We start from the raw sequence: 17528 nt of genomic DNA, 5'->3' as shown, positions 1-17528 counted from the left end.
CAGTAGTTGGGCCAACTCAGTGAATCATAAAACCTGCTAATTGGAGCTGGAAAATGGTTTTTGGCTATGCCCTCCCTCTTGTTTAATGTCTTAATAAATTCTGACCATTTTGTTTGATCTCTGTTAAGAGAAGAAAAGTGATCCCCCCTGTTATCACTTGGTGCAAATATACTCATTGGAAAAAGCTGGATTCTCCAATATGTAAATCCTTCTTTTACTAAGTATCTTATCACACTCAAAAATTCAAATGCAGGTTATATTTGTTAATAAATATATAGATCTCAAAACCAGCCATTACTTCCTGTTCTTTTAAGTTTCATCCCTTGAATGTGTTCTATTTTTCTTAATAAAAATCCAAACTGACATCTATTTTTCTTGAAAACTATGTTTTATTTAATGGCTTAATCTCAGGTTTTTTTTCTTAAATAACAAAGGGAAAATATCATAAAAAAAATAAAATAAGCAGTCTTCCAGGGGTGACAGCTGGTGTTTCAGCACCTGCTTTTACACCTGGGAGGAAGAGATCAGAGGTGGTTAAATCTCTTTTGTTTGCTTAATGGACCAGATTTCATCCCTAATTCTCTCTTGCTGTTGTTGTCTTTCACTTTTTCCCTAATGTGAAGCCAGCAAGACCTTTTCTACGGCAAGAGAGATAAAATTGAACAATCGGTCACTACTTTACTGCCTGAGAAAAACAATGCTGCTATTCTTCCAAGAGTGATATAAAATGCATTTCTCCAGAATTATAAGAGTGCTATTATTTGTCCAGTATTTTAAGGAAAACAAAGGGATCTACCTCTTAGTTACTTAGCGTTTACCTCAATACTTTTAGGTGTCAATCTAGTCCCTGTGAGAATTTGATGTTTCCTTAATTAGATTGTTTCCTTCTTTTAGTGGAAGAATAAATAAGTGTTTTTGTTTGGTTTTATACTTTGCTTTATGGTATCACAGCAGAAAAATTCAAGTGTGACCCAAAAAAGCTTCTGAAATGCCTAAAGAAGAGTTTTCTTAACAGAGGGAACATTCCACTATATTTACTGGGGTTTAGCAAATGGAATCTGGTAGCAGAAGTCAAAGTAATTACCTTAAATTGACAGTGATTTATTCCTTTAAACATGCTTTCATATCCATTATATCATTTGATCTATAGCCTTGTTAGACACAGCATGGGAAGATAAAATTTTCCAAAAGTATATCTTTGCCCATCTATTATCTCAACTACCATTTCTACTGAGATTTTTGCTCATGTTTGCCCTTCAGTTTTTAATTAGGTGTGAAAATCAAAGCCTTCCTCTTGCCGGGTGTTTGTTTCCCAAACTTTGATCTCGTAATTCTCTTTTATTATTTAACTTGAGCCTTAAATGTTGGTGTTCCTTAAGATTCAGTTCCTGCTTCATCTTTCTTTTTCTTTTATCATAATTTTTTAAATTTAAACTTAAAATTTATTTAGTTATTTATGTATTTATTTATCTATCTACTTTTACCATGTGTGCTTTTCCTTGGAGATCTTACTTACTTGCAGGGTTTCCTTCAATTGTCACTTTCACAAGATGACTTCTAAATGTACATCTCAGAACTGATATCTCTCCAGGGGACTTGACTTTCCAACCTTTTGCTGGACACATTTTAAAACAGATTTTATGGAGGAAGCTATAGCTTAGTGTATCTCAACTCAAGGACCTTCCTTTAATAAGGAACTTTAAGGTCAGGCTCAGAGACAGATAAGTTTGCATGTTTGAGTTGGTGTTTGTCTGCATATGTTACAAAGACCAATCAAATAAATTTTGATTTTCCATTATTTTATAGTAATTTTTTTTCCATATATTAAACTTGGCCCTCAACATTTAGGTCCCATGTGTACAAAAACTAAAGTTAGTTTATCGCCGTTTTCATAAAATGTAGTTTCCATCTTTCAGTCTTCCAAACATTTCATAATATACCATCTTGAGTTTAGAAATGTTAAAACACATAGAAAATGTGGTCCTCTGAAATGGAAATTAGTTTTCTTAATCAATTTGGCGTTATTCTTTAAAATCACTCCTGAATGATGAGTTGGCAGGTCAGAATGAATTCCACGCAGATTCCTAAAGGCCGGTGACAGTGCGTTAAGTTGGTCTTTCAACATAGGGGTGTATTTACCAAGTCAAAGGCCATGGGTATTTGTCGCAGGCCATTAGACAAGGAGGTCCAAATTAAGAAAAGATCCTAAGAAATGAGGTAAATTCTAGGTGGATTCAGGGATTCTGTCATTTTATGGAGAATTCAAAGGTGAACCTTGCAGAGCTGGAGGGAACTTTTCAAACTGTCATTTCCCTTCCAAAGTTCTAGGAGGATAATCAATCCAGGGTCCGACGGCCCGGGAACCACACTTTAGGAGCGTAGCGATATTGCCGTATTGGGACACTTCGACTTAATTCGTGAATCTGAGCTCCCGGGCAAGCTCTGATATAAAGATGCAGGAAAGAGGGTACCTCTTATGCTGAGAAATGAATAGTCGAGTGAGTAAATATAAAACATGAGATACAGTTTGTTCGTTGTTCATTAATCGGGAAGCAAACGTGGGTAAAATCGCATAGCTGAAGAGGTTGACTCTATTTGAAACAAAGTAACCCAGTCGCTCTGACATTCCCCCACCGGTGACTCGGGGCCCAAGTCGCGCGCCCCGTGGGGGCGGGGGCCGGAAGGGCGCGGCCGGGGGCGGAGCGGGTGGGGCGGAGGCGTGTCCTCCGGGAGGCGGAGACAAGATGGCCGCCCCTAGCGCTTGGAGGACCTAAGAGGCGGTGGCCAGGGCCACGCCCCGGGCGGGAGGGCCGCTCTGTGCGCGCCCGCTCTATGATGCTTGCGCGCGTCCCCCGCGCGCCGCGCTGCGGGCGGGGCGGGTCTCCGGGATTCCAAGGGCTCAGTTACGGAAGAAGCGCAGCGCCGGCTGGGGAGGGGGCTGGATGCGCGCGCACCCGGGGGGAGGCCGCTGCTGCCCGGAGCAGGAGGAGGGGGAGAGCGCGGCGGGCGGCAGCGGCGCTGGCGGCGACTCCGCCATAGAGCAGGGGGGCCAGGGCTGCGCGCTCGCCCCGTCCCCGGTGAGCGGCGTGCGCAGGGAAGGCGCTCGGGGCGGCGGCCGTGGCCGGGGGCGCTGGAAGCAGGCGGGCCGGGGCGGCGGCATCTGTGGCCGTGGCCGGGGCCGGGGCCGTGGCCGGGGACGGGGACGGGGCCGGGGCCGGGGCCGCGGCCGTCCCCCGAGTGGCGGCAGCGGCCTTGGCGGCGACGGCGGCGGCGGCTGCGGCGGCAGCGGTGGCGGCGGCGCCCCCCGGCGGGAGCCGGTCCCTTTCCCGTCGGGGAGCGCGGGGCCGGGGCCCAGGGGACCCCGGGCCACGGAGAGCGGGAAGAGGATGGACTGCCCGGCCCTCCCCCCCGGATGGAAGAAGGAGGAAGTGATCCGAAAATCTGGGCTCAGTGCCGGCAAGAGCGATGTCTACTACTTCAGGTACCGCCTGGGGGGGGGGGAGGGGACGCCGGGGTCAGGCCGGGGTCAAGGGTCAAGAGCTGACCTGGGTAGGGGATGTCAAGATGAGAGCAAGGGCCGAGGGGAGTGGCCAAGACAGTCTGGCCTGGTTGTAGAAGGTGCCTGAGCCTTTGGGTGAGAGTTGACCCCAGTGCAGTGACAGTCACAGTGTCTGAATGGCGAGAGCCCAGAGGAGGGCGTCTGATGTTAAAGGTGTTGGTGAAAAAGGTTTGTGGAAAAAGGGTTACTCTGGCAGGGATGGCTAGTCCACTGAAGGGTTAAAAGAAGGTGTAATTCATCGAAACTATAAAACCAGTCACTGTTGGCTCCTGTCCCAGCCTGTCCCAGATTCATCATCACAAGAGTGTTTAATCATGCACATGTGGAAGAATTAGCCATCTACAGTAACAAGGTTTCAGTTACTTTGTGGGATCCAGGAACATTTCATGTAGAGTAGCTATTTGGAGTGCCTGTATTTTCTTGGAACTCTCTTGGTGTTGCAGAACTTAACCCCTCTTGAAAACAAACACTGTAATAAGTTGTTAGACTCCTAGGCCAAAATTTGTACCCCAGGGGACATTTTGGTTGTTGCACCTTGGGAGGGGGTGTTACTGGCATCTAGTGGGTAGAGGCCAGGGATGCTGCTAAACATCCTATAAGGCATCCTACGAGGCCAGGGATGCTGCTAAACGTCCTATAGTACGCAGGGCCGCCCTCACAGCAAAGAATTATCTGGCCCAAAAATGTCACAATTGTGGGTTGAGAAATCTTGGTCTGAATGATAAAAGAGTTTCAGCCTGCTGGTGAATCCTGTGGTCGTACTGTCTGTGTCATTAACTTGGATGACCCAGTAAGCCAGGAAAGTGTCTGTGGCTATTCATGCCAGTGGAATTTTCTTATCAACAAATTTACCAACTTTTCTTATAAACCATCCCATTTATAGAAAATATAACCATGTTATGTACTTGGAGGGCTGTGTTTGTGGGATGATTGAGTCATTTTTTAGGGAATATATATGGATGTTGGAGTAGTTGTCTTCTGCCATTTAGCCATTGGAATATGATATAAAGGATTTCCTTTTTCCAGCATCAAGTAGGTTTAATACATTACCCCTGGGAAGAAGTGTATATGCACACACACACACACACACACACACACACACACACACACACACACACATGCAATATGGTGTTTATGAATTTCAAATACTCTTAAATAGATTTGTGGTTAAAAGAAGTATGTGTGTATATATACATATATACTACACATGAGAATGTGATCACTACTGGTATAACATATAAATATAAACATATTCTTGATAGTTGCTCAACGTATGGGTGAGTAGTTTCAGTAAAGTTATTTTACCTCTTTTAGTTAAAAAATAAATAAAATAAAAGTGATGTGGCCTTAGAGCGTATTTTGTCACTGAGTCTGAGACCACTCATCATGAAATCTTAAATGATAAACAGAAAACTTACTTTAAACGTACAGAGGTGACAATCCTGTGTTGTATTTCCCGTATCATTAAATATTAAATTTGCTTCAGTGACACTGAGAAAGTTATTGTGGAACAAATGGTTACTCCTTCTCAAGTTCACTTGTTTCATTTAGCGCTTTTCACAGTTGTTCATTTTTGCATATTCTTCCATTAACAGCTCCTGTTTTCTTTCTAAGCAAGTAGTGTGCATAACCTTAATGTGAGCCAAGTATTGATGTCTCGTAGCTAGTTATATTTGACGGGAATATTCTGTGTCTGGGATTGAACTCCTTGAGGAATAAGTGGCTGGTCTATTCTCAGTAGAGCATTTTAAACTTTGAATTTCACTCCTTATGGCATTTCTCCTGGGATATGGTTTGTTTGGTTTTGGGATGATTTATTTGTTCAAAGTAACTTTCAGATATTTCAGAGCTTTTTTTGTTTTGTTTTCCTTGCAGTAGCTGGAAAAGTAATTTCAGAAAGACAAATTGCTGTAGTGCTCATTCTGATCTGTGGTCACTTAATTTTTTTTTTTTTTTTGAATGTGTTGTAAATTTTCGATGTTAACTTTTTGATACAAACTCAAAAGATATTTTATGGTAGAGAAACTGATACAAGCAGTTTAAAACAAACTTTCTAAACAGATTCATCCTAAGAAGAATCACAAACAAGTTTAGTGATAATTACTCTCTAAAGTCTTTTTATGAAACAGTGCAACATGATTTCCTTTTTACTTGTTTACGCAAAATAAAAAGGCACATTGAACAGATTTGTGCCACATTCGCTTAGCTCAGGGCTGGAGGGAGTGCTGTCTATTGCCTGTTGACTACGTACAAATCAAATCGTAGTTACTCTGCAGGATTGTAACATCCAGTCTTGCTTTCCTTCTGAGAGGTTACATTCTGAGGCAGGAGGACACATATAGTGTGATGTGATACTTGTGATACGGTGGTTACTCTGACTTCTGCTTTCAGTGATGAAGTCATATTAAAGGTGAACACATTTTTCAACAAAGTGTCACTGCTTTGCATGTGAGCATCCCCGTATACATGCTAGCCATTCAAAACCAGTAGCTCACAAAATACAAGCCATATCTGTTAATAGGTGGGTTTGGCGTTAACTCGTCCGTTGGTAATGTGAACACCTGCACCTATTTGTTCACACAGATTCTAATAATGCTAACTCCTGATTTAGGTTGCCCCTGGGGAGGTTAATTTAAACAAATCTGTGCCTGTTAATGGAGGGAGTTTCTATGCTTACTAACTGGGCTTAAATCAAGCTCATCAAGAAAAACCTCAATTTTTTTTTTTTTTTTTTTTTTTTTTTTTTGCTATTTCCTGAGGTTGCCAAGTTCTAATAGGAAGACTCGCCTCTGGTTGCCAGTTAAGCAATGTAACTATCCGTTCTGTCTGGATTACTGGTAGTATCATGGCAGTTTGTGTAGTAACATCCAAAGCTAGTTTTTAAAAAGGCTATAATTTGATAAAATGATGGATCCATTGGTGTAGTTTCTGAAAAAGTTCTTTGCCATTATATGAACCCATTATTTGAACAATACTTTTCTAGCTGGTGTACTTGACTCCTGTCATTTCTGGTACCCTGCACTTGCAGATTGATATGTTTGAAATATTGTTTTCCTCTGCATAGGAACCTTTAGTAATTATCTTATTGCCTGTTTTTAAAAAATCAAGTCTAAACTTATTGGGTTCTAGACTCTTGGTTATAACTGGGTTAACAGCCTGGGAGTCATGGTAAACTGTTACGGCTGCTACCATAAAATATCATCTGGTTGAATATTGGAAACATAACAGTAAACATTCTTGAGTCTTTTATCAAATTATGATGCATTTGCAGCTGATCACTTCTCTGAAAAAAAAGATAAGATGGAACCAGAGAACAATTAAAATAATCATTAGAAAGCAGGTGCATGAAGAGAGACTAAAGAGGTTTCACCTTGATCTGAAATTGTATAATTGAGGTCTTTAAATCATGAGTGATGTGATTAAAGTAGGAGTCTCTAGGGAAGGCAGCAGAGCACAGGAGTTAAGAGATCGGGAGTCAGCATGCTTCCTCTGCACTGACCAACGGTGCAACATCGAGCTTGTCACTTAAACTTCCCAGGGCTGTGGTTTCTCTGTTTGTAAAGTGGGTATGATTGTACCTGTACCTCATAGTGTTATAAGGATTTAAATCTAGAACACTGAAATAAATACATAGATCTCTTGAAGCTTTGAATATGTTTAAGGACTAATTAAAGAAAACAGTTCTTCAGATAACTCAAGTTGTATGGGCTGAACATATTAAATAGGTTTTTAAAAGTGTACAAGGCATATCCCATTTGTTATTAAAGGTCAATATGGTGCTTTGAAGGCATGAATTCTGAATCATTGAAGATGTCAAAGTTCAATTAGTCTCTTTCCCTGTTTTTTTTTTTTTAAATAGACTCACCCATGTAGTCTTTGTTGGATTTGTCAGAAAAAATCTAGCTCAGCGGACCGGGGGTCACAGTTCTTTAAGTCTCTCTGACGTTCAGTAAACTGTTCTTCTCCATAATATTTTCTTTCTAGTTATCCACATTTAGTTAAATGTTATAACTCTCATGTTTCCATAGAACCTGTGACTTTCTCACATTGGCTATGTTCCTCCCTCCAGGCACAATGCTGAACACACAGATGCTAAGTGTTTACCAATTCATATGACACTTAAATTTTTGTAAAACAAGTCTTAAATGCCTTCCTAGCCTTTGTTTTATATTATCTGTGATTTTGTGCTGTACAGTTGTCTCCAATTTGCAGGTGGTGGGGTTACGACAGGGAAGTTAAGTAATATGCTCTAGGTTGTGCTGCTGTTAAGGGCAGAGTTAGAATCCAGATGCAGGTGGTTTAACCCTGAAGCTCTTAACCACCCTGCTCTGCTGCCTCGCACAGATCCCTGCTTGTATTCTCAAGTATTGCACCAACTCATGCCTAGTCTGCTTTATTGAGCTTCGTGTACCATCTAAAATAATGTAATTACTTATGACGATGCTTGCATCCTGAAGTTGACAAAGGGTAAATTCTAAATCCGATTTGGTAGTGAAGCCATTGAATCAAAAGATGCTCTTCCAGTTCTATGCAATATTAAAGGGGAAAAAAATGGAAAAATTGTTTTAAATTAACATAATCAAAGCAGTTTTATTCTGGATAACATAAGTAATCATTTTGTTCAGAAATGTTTCTCTCTTTGATAGACATTTATCCTAGGATTGACTCTCTCATTTCTCAGATATTCAGATAGGTAACACATTCCCTAAGGAACAAGCTATATAGGTCTTCTTCATTTAAAAAACTTTCACTTAAATTAGAAGAAATCAGATTGTAACTTGCAGGCTAAATGTAGCTTATGAGATAGTTTTATATGATTTCTGCAAAAAGCTCGTGTTTCTTTCAGAGTTGGGATACAGTTGAAATGTACCCTACAGACCAAGTTAAAAAAAATCCGTTTAGTTAAAGAAAATAACAAAACGCAATATTTATTAAACACTTAATTGCATAACCAAAGGTTTTACTTGCTTTTAGTCTCTTTTTGATAATGCCCATGTAAAGCCTGGGCCCAGAAAGAAAAGCCATAGGTGTGGTGGACATTGTGCTCTGGTGATTCTCTCTCAACTGTACCATCGCATCTTTTGTAATGTGCTAGAGAAAGTTTTGTTAGGGTGCACCATTGCCATCTGTCCTCCGTCTGATTTTTAGAGTCTGACATGCAAAGTCTCTCTTGCCAGAACACCCGCAGTACCTGAAGTAGAGGAAATACATAGCTCAAAAGGAACTGATACATGTTCATTCTAAATATGATCTCTGGCAGAAATTGATGTATGATTTGTTTCAGATTGCTTTTAAATTTTCATTTGTGAAGTACAGGGTCACAATTTAATTTTTCATAATTTAGTTTTAATTAACAGAGCAGAAGTGGATGATTTGCGAAGTTAGTGATTTTTCTGTTTTGTTTTGTTTTTGTTTTACACTTTATGGTTGGACTAATTTAATAGCAATTCACAAACTTTAGCCTGTGTTTGAGATTCGGACCGGCAGGATGACTTAGAAATAAACCATCAGCTCTTGACTTGATACTAACACCCTTCACAGCTCCTGTCTGTTCTCTTACTGCTGTTTGCCGTTTCCACTAAGAAATAACTTGGCAAATTGAAAAATGAAATTTTACTTGATAAGAACTTCTAAAAACTAAAACTTTTCAAGGAAAGAGAATAGAAGTATGAAATAGAATGAAATTTGAATGATATATGGAGATCTTATGGTTTTGCCTTGTCTTATTATAACATAAATTCATACTCATTTGGGAACTTGATTACATAAGGAGTATGCAAATACAAATAATAGTGAATATAATTTAAAATTAGATTTTAAAATTGAGCCCTTAGTATTTGTCAGGAACCAGTAGGAGTGATTTACAAATGTGAGGAAGAAAAACATCATCCTTTTGATGATTTTTGAATAATACATCTTGGTATTCTTTCCTTTTTATGCTGGAAGAGCCCATAGATTAAAGCAAGGAGGAATAGCCTTAGAATTCTTTTTAACATGTATGCAGTGATGTACGCATCTCTTTAAAAAGGTCTTTCCTGGAGGCCCCTAGAACAAATGGGCAATATATAATATAAACATGGACATATGAAATACGTTTTGCAACTTTTTACTCTTAGAGCATACAAGGCATAACTCACCATGTCAGATTACCATAGTAGTTTCTAAATCCTTTCTCTCTATCTCTGTACTTATCTGAAGGCCTTGTTTGAAGTAAGGCTGTCCATAGATGACACAGGTTTAGAGTAAGAATGGGGACTTTGAGTCAGAAGATTGGGCTTGAATCTTGAATATTGTTTTACTGTTTTAACATGGACAGATTTTTAAACTTCTGTAAGCTTCTGATTTCTCAACTGTAAATCAAGGGTAAGAATTCTACCTCATGGAATGTTTTGAGCTTAAATAAAAGTACATGTAAGGCATTTGGCATGTGTTGAATTGTCAGTGGATCAGTAAAATGTTAGTTCCTTTCTCTTCACCTAATTAACCAACATAAATAGAAGCATGTGCTTGTTAATATGTAAGGATTCACAATATTTTGTTCTATGTTGAAGTGTGATTAGAGAAGAACTTAGGTTATACATGTTCATCAGAGTTTTAAAAAAGTATTCCATTTTTTTTCTCTGATTATAAAACTAACCCATGCTTAGTGTGGAAAATTGGGAGAATATTATAATGAGAAATGACAATCCTTGTTTAAGTCCTAAGGAGAGGCACTGCTGATATTTTGACATATTGCCTTCTATTCTGTTTTCTGGATATATTTTTCTACGCACACAGGTATGTGTGTATGTGCGTATGTTCTTTCTTGGTACTTTTCATACTGGAAGAATCCATAGATAAAATCAAGGATGAATAAACTTTTAACACGTAAACAGTAGTGTATGCATGTCTTTAAAAAGGGCTTTCCTGGAGGCCCCTAGCCTCTTCTTTAAAAATATAGTTTTTGGGGGGGTGTTCTTATCTATCGGTCTATATATTTTTTATTATGGGAAAGTTCAAACACGTGCAGAAACAAAAGTGGATAGAAGAGTGTAATGAATCCCTCATGTGCTTGTCTATGAGCTTGAACAGTGACTCCTGGCTGGTCTCATTTCATCAATATCCAGTGCCCGTCCCCACGTCTCCTGTTATGTTTTGAAATAATTCCCATAAGTGTTTCATTTCTGACATTTCCATAGCACTGTTCAGTCCCCAATTCAACCAAAATAGCCACTGTTTTTTCCTTTTTCAGAAAGTGAGTGCTTGTGGCAATGGGATGAGATTAGGTAAAATTCTGCATTCATTCATTTTTTATTTTTTGGTGGATAATCCTGGCTTTTTATTTTCTTAATCATAGAGATAACAGAATTTGCTACCAACAATATACTTTTTGCATACAATTTTTGTTACTTAAATGTTAGTTTATGGAATGAGAATGATTGATACAGAATTTGAATTATATTTGAGGTCTTTTATACCTCTTAAAATTGTGTGGTGATTCTTTAAACATTTAGGTCAAGGGAAGAGGTGAAATGCTGTCATATCTTATCAGTTGCCAAATTGTAAATAATTTTTTCCTTATTGATACTTTAAAAATAATTCTCTACCTCATCCCTTACCCCTCCCCAACTGCTAAGGAAATTCTTTAATGCTCAAATTTACTTATCCAAACTCTTCTTATTTTTAAAAAACGACTTTTCAGTTTTCAGGGAGAAATATTCAGCTTGCATCCTTTAATGTTTAAATATTTTATTATAGAACATTTGAAACATATGGAAAAGTAGAGAGAATTATGTAAAAACTGCCAAGTATCCAGTTCAACAGTTGTCAGTCTCGTTTCATCCATACCCAGATCTACGACCCCTGACTCATTACTTTGAAGCATATCTGACATCCTGTCATTTCATTTGTGAATAACTGCACTTTAATATGCTACTTGTGAAGATAGGATTGAAACTTGTAGACGTTTTGCAACTATACAGAACTCAGTGTTTCAAACTAGAATACAAGAGATGCCAACAGGCAGTTCGTGGTTATTGGCCTGGTTCCTATTACTTCTTTCTGCTCAGGCTTATGGAAGAGGTGTGAGACAGATTGGTATTTCTGGGCTCTTGGGTACTGGGGTGGAGACGTACATACTGGACCAGGTAAAAGATGTGGTTTGCGTCGGGCTGAAGAGGGAAACCATTCAGCCTGTTTATTCAGACTTGAATAAACCAGTATGGCTGGGGTGAAGGTCACTGGGTAAGAGGAGTGGAAAGTAGGGTTGAAAGGTTAAGAGAAGACTAGATGAAAAAGAATCTAATTGCAGGGCTAAGATGTCTGACTCCCTTTTGCTAATGGGTTGAAGTCCGTTGAGGGCTTTTAAACTGGAGCTGTCACAGTGGTGTTTCAGGAAGTTTAGGATAGTTTAGGATGCAGAGACTAGCAAATAGAAAATCAGCCTTTTGTAATTTAGACCTGAGGTGATACAGACTTGATTTAGGCAGTGGGAATGGAAAGGAAGGATGGATTCAAAGGTGATTGTGAAGGAATTAGATTTAGTAACTGATCAGAGATGGAAGGTAGAAGTGGATGAGAGTAGGTAAATTCTACCTGGCACAAATATAGAGGGCTGAGGATGGTTCATTTTAGGAAAGGCCTCCATTTAGAGTTTGGGGAAAAACGAGTGGGAGTGGGCGCTGACTTTTAGATAGATTTTCTTGTGTGTGTGTCATGTAGTTTTGAAAAAATGAGATATGTTCTTTGAATTAATTGGTTTGGCAGTTTTCTGATTGTATGTTTTGTACCTAGGTACGGAAAGCTAATTTTAATTTCAGATTTCTAGTCTTGGCTAACATTTGATTTCTGGAGATAATTGTTATTTAAAGTTAGAGAAATCTTTCTTTCAGTACTTAACTCTTGTAAGTATCAAGTAACTTTAACACTTAGAAGAAAAATAGGAAGTTGATGTTTCTTCATTCTCAGACTTCTCTAGTGCTGTAGTTTGTGGCATTTTTATTATTCCCCGCAAAGCACTTCCCAACGTCGTTGGAGCATGAAGCACCTCGGCACTTGCCCTTGAACCACGCAGCTGACCACCTGCCGTCCACAGGGCACCCTGATGCTCGCAGGCCTGTCCATTTCACCCCATTCTGGGTGCTGCTGTCCCAGAAATTGGTGTCAAACTGGTGTGAAGATATACTCGTGTCTGCTCACATCTCTCGTTTCATAATGGTTTGACTAAGCGTCATGATTATCCATGTTACCAAAGTAACTTGAAAAAATACATTCTGCCGTGTTAACTCGCTTTCAGAGTGCGGTTTCACATGGCAGCGGCAGGTCTTCAGGAGAGTGCATTTTCTCATCGTAAACTGGCAGGGAGTGAGTGTTGCAGTGGTCTAGCTCAGGTAATGCTGATTACAGATGAGTTGACAGAGTGACAAAATGCAAATGCCACTAAGTTAAGGAGACTGTCACTTAGGTCCTTTTGGTGTCACAATTAATTTTTTTTTGGATTTGAAAGTCAGATGCCAAGTAAAATCTCTTTCTTTTTGGTAAACTATAATTAGAAACCTCTAAGGTAGAGTTGCATTTAAGAAGTGCTTTAAACAGTTTAATCAAAATGAAAGCAGGCAGAGACGTAGTTCAAGTGATGAAATGCTCTTATGAGAACTGGAAAAATATAACTCATGCTTTTGATTTTCATTTATTAGTTACTTTTTTCACGGTATTTAGCAGGGAGGACAAGTTAAAGGTGAGATCACAGGTTGCTTCAGGGTAGGCAGATCTAGGGGGCAGTTGGTAGGGAATTTTTTTGTGGTTGAAAGTGAAATATTAGTATTTCATTACTGGGATTAGAAGTAATCACTTTGGGCAGAGAAAACTGAAAATGACTAATATCCTTCACTAGTCTACTAGAGTTTAAAAAAAAAGTAATTTCCCTAAGTTACAGTCTGGTGCTTTTAGAATAAAAGCTTAGTCATGTTAAGCCCTGGTGTGCCGGAGAGTGTTACCTAACAGCAGCCATCTTAGAAGGCAGACAGATGATAACTTAGTCACTTTGGGCAGGACGAGAGCCTTAGTGGCGTGGGGTCTTTTTGTTCACCTAGCACTGACTTCCTTGGCCACTCCAGGGCCGTCTTGCCAGTGTGCAGGTGGTCTGTACCTGACAGGCAGAATTCTGCTCACCCATTCCCGTGGGCCTCTTCCTGCTAATATGCTTGCCTTCAGCTCCTGCAGAGGAAGATCCCTGGTCTTAAAGTTCCCCTGGGGCAGCCGGGTTGACTTTCCTCAAAGCACCAAGCACAAGCTAGAGCAGTGAGAAGAATGCTGCTTGTACCACTGTCCTGAAGGCAGCAGTGTTGTATGAACAGTGTCTGCAGCTGTGCAGTGCAGGGGCTTAGGTCTGTGTATCAAATCGTTTATCAGAATCTTGTTCTGGCATATCTGATTATAAGGACAGTGTGGGTGTTTTAGCTTAATTAAAATTAAATGTAATATATTATGACAAAATAGTAATCTACCAATTTTTCATTAATTTGGGTCTTGTAGTAATACTTCATTTTTTATGTAGCATAAGATTAATTATGAAAATATATTCTGGTTCAATTTTTAAAATTCCAGGCAATATAACTTTTAAGTAAGCATAGAATTTCTGTTTCATTGTGTCTGCAAATGAAAACCTTATTCTTAACTATCCATCTAATAAGGATTTTTTTTTTCACTCAGAAGTTGCCTTGTTCCATGCTAGCTTATATAAATTATGTTTGAGGATTTTAAAAAGGGACGCTGTAATGTCTGGTTGTTTGACTCATCAAGGGGATGTACAGAATTGTAATGAAGTAGAATTGCAGGGTTAGTAGAATTATTTCTAAGTGGGCTGGGGGAATCACAGACAACTTCATAAACGCAGTGACATTTTAGCTGGGCTTGGAGGAGTTAACAGTTCCGCAACAGACAGGATATTGCTTATGCTCATCCTTCCACCTGCAAAGACATGGCCGGAAGTCAAAAAAAGTGCATGGAGTATTTTGGTGACATTGAGTTTAGAATGTGGGGTATCTTCCAGGTTGGTGGGGAAAAGTCAGGAAAAAAAAATCTAAACAGATTGAATGTTTTTGATGTTTCATTGAGGAGGCAAAGCGATTTTGTCAGTGTTGAGGAGTCTCTGAACATTTAGAACTTGGTATTGGATGTGTGGCTGAGGGATGGGGCATTGAACATTGTGATGTGGCCTTCTAGTTTGAAGATTGGTTGCTAGGTAGACAGTGATATTTTGGGGGTGGAAGTTTGCAGTGGGCAGAGATGATTCAAGTTTTGGACAATATTGAGGATTATGTGCTATTTTCTTTTGTGATGCTGAGCATATTTGGAAATATGGGTTAGAATGGGAGTTGAGGTTTGCTTATACACAATCCTGTATTCTTTCATCTGCTATGTTCTGTTTGTTGCCTGCTTCCTTTTATTCTGTTACATTCTGGTCTTAACTGGTTGTTGTCTTCTTCTGGAGGCTGAATTCTATACCTTGAATTGTGTTTCAGGAATAGTTACACTGTGTGATTATGGAAAAAGAATGTTGATACGATCTTGAAGTCTTGTGGTGGCAGAAGACCATGGAATTTGTGTTACAGAGTAGGGTGTGTTAATTTGGATTTGACCCAAAAAGAAGTTTTGCTGTTCCAGGGAAATGTAAATTGCTTGGTTTTCCAGCCTTTTCTCTTTTGTCTTCCTGTTGAATTATTTTTCTGTTATTGTGGTCAGTTGGTACAATCTTAAGTTCTAAATATGACATGTTGGCTTCTTTGAGAGATATTCTAGAATTCTCACAATTCTCTGCTGATGACACATCACACTGAAATGTATTTTAGCATATTTGGCTCAGAAAATTAGATAAGACTTTGGGGCATTCTTCCTGTAAATCGTTCTTACAAATCAGTGCCACGTGGGAAAAAATTTTTTAGGAAAGACTAGCTTAGTTTAGCCATGTTTATAATTCTGGCACTTTTGTAGTTTTCCAGCTTCGACAGTATTTCTTAACAAGAGGTAAGTTATTCCTGATACACTTCTCTGAGGTGGAGTTAGGCTAACAAAAGTTATGTCAACATTGTACAAACACATTTGCAAATGTTTGCCTTAGTTTTTTCCTTTTGGTAGTTACATTAGGGAGCATTTAAAGATTGTCAAAATTTATTAATTTTAATAATTTTTTTCTATTGTAAATGTTATGAGTTCAAATCAGTCGCCCAAACATTATATGGATTCCAAGTGTGTGTAAGTGTTTTCAACAAAAGTTGTTGACTTCAAAAGAATGTGAAGTTCTTTCTGATTACTGTTGGCATTATGTATATTAATACTTACAGAAAAAATAGCATTTTGAAAATCACTTTGGAAAATGTGTAAGATTGAGGACATCTGAAGTGCTCTACTTGCAGTTAGTGTTGGGATTCTGTTAATGATTGCTGAGTGAGTGACCACTGGGATAATCTCTATTAACATCTGTTATGTGTTCCAGGGCTGTACCTAGTGGGCTGTTATGTTAGGTGACACATTATCTCTTTTTATAGGAAGTTAAGAAGTTTCTTTAAAACTTTTAATATTTCTTTGAAAAAAATAAAGGTATGTAAAATTGTCACATGGTAACAATTGGGAACGGAAAGGAAGGCATGAAGGAAAGGTTTATGTAGAGATCTAGGGTAAATATTACTGTCTTTTGTACAATTAACATTATCTTTCTTCTAGTCCAAGTGGTAAGAAGTTCAGAAGCAAACCTCAGTTGGCAAGGTACCTGGGAAATACTGTTGACCTCAGCAGTTTTGACTTCAGAACTGGAAAGATGATGCCTAGTAAATTACAGAAGAACAAACAGAGACTGCGGAATGATCCTCTCAATCAAAATAAGGTTGGTTAATTTATTTATATGAGTGCTATTTCAGAAGCTCTCCAAGTATCTTACATTGCACTGTGTCACTGGAATTTGGGTTGTCTGAATATCCCAGTTTTTTTTTTTTTTTTTTCCTGCTACTACTACAGAGCATTTTGACTTACAAATCTGATTAATTTTCTGGTAGCTGGCAGTGCTTACAGAGAGAGCCTATGTAAGCTGTGCACAGCTGAAAACAGCATGTCAGTATCTTCCTATGCCAGAATACACCACACATTTGACCCTTTGGGACTATTTACAAAATATTTCTTTGTTGATGTTAATTGTCTCCCCCTTTCTTTTTTTTTCCCTTAAAATAGTTCCTATTGCCCAGAAAGAGGCAAAATTTTATTGTGGCAGGTATCCTTACTTACCACATAGTTTATACTACCTGCTCATTTTCAAGAGTAAGCTTTGAGAAAGAGCATTTTTTATTTTGGCTTTTGGATGGTGTTGAGGACAGTGACTTTAGGAATAATACTCTCATTCTAATACTGTGATTGGAGATTTTGTCATTAGCTCTTTTACGGAGCTGCTTGGTTGGTTATTGTACAGGAATTTGAACTAGCAGCACTTGAATTATGATGCTAACGTAATTGTATTAAAGCACCCAGTATCTCTACAGAAAAAGCCCTTCTCTCCCCTCTAAAACAGCTGATCTTATAGAACCATTTTTTTCTCCCTAAATTTCATAGGTAGATGGGTATGCGTGTTGCCACCGCCATTCTCTCTCACTGACTGTGTGAAATGGCGGAGGGAAAAGTAAAGGCTTTTCTTTCCAGAGTTTGGACTGACGGGACTGTGCGAGCCCCTTGGCAGCACGCGTCCGCCTGCGGAGCCCCGAGGCAGCGTGCAGGGCGGGGGCGTGGCCTGCGTGCTGGCTCCACCGCTTAGCAGCCCGTGTGGTCATGGGCTACTGCATCAACCGCTGATGGCCTCAGATTTCCCATTTGTAAAATTAAGACAATAAAGTCTTTCCTCTAGCAGTGTTGGGAGGAGTAAACAGGGATTTGTATGACATCACCTGCAGGTTCTTTTCCTTTTCCCGATGTAGCTTCCTAAGCACCAGGCTGCCTCCGTGACCGGTGA

The 17528-nt window shown here is 39.3% G+C and overlaps 1 protein-coding gene across 1 annotated transcript in view; it reads left to right on the top strand.

The window, feature by feature from the left end:
• The first annotated feature begins 2828 nt into the window (after positions 1 to 2828).
• Positions 2829 to 17528, top strand: part of MBD2 (methyl-CpG binding domain protein 2) — a 59108-nt gene continuing 44408 nt past the window's right edge. Inside the window, exons 1-2 of the mRNA XM_074355440.1 lie at positions 2829 to 3481; positions 16259 to 16418. Of these exons, the coding sequence (XP_074211541.1) occupies positions 2943 to 3481; positions 16259 to 16418 (699 nt within the window). The 5' untranslated portion in view covers positions 2829 to 2942. The remainder of the gene's footprint in view (positions 3482 to 16258; positions 16419 to 17528) is intronic.

This window comes from Camelus bactrianus, chromosome 30 (genome assembly GCF_048773025.1).
Source record: "Camelus bactrianus isolate YW-2024 breed Bactrian camel chromosome 30, ASM4877302v1, whole genome shotgun sequence".
NCBI classification, from domain to species: domain Eukaryota; kingdom Metazoa; phylum Chordata; class Mammalia; order Artiodactyla; family Camelidae; genus Camelus; species Camelus bactrianus.
The sequence above is the reverse complement of the archived record's forward strand: the minus strand, read 5'-3'. Positions and strand labels throughout refer to the sequence as shown.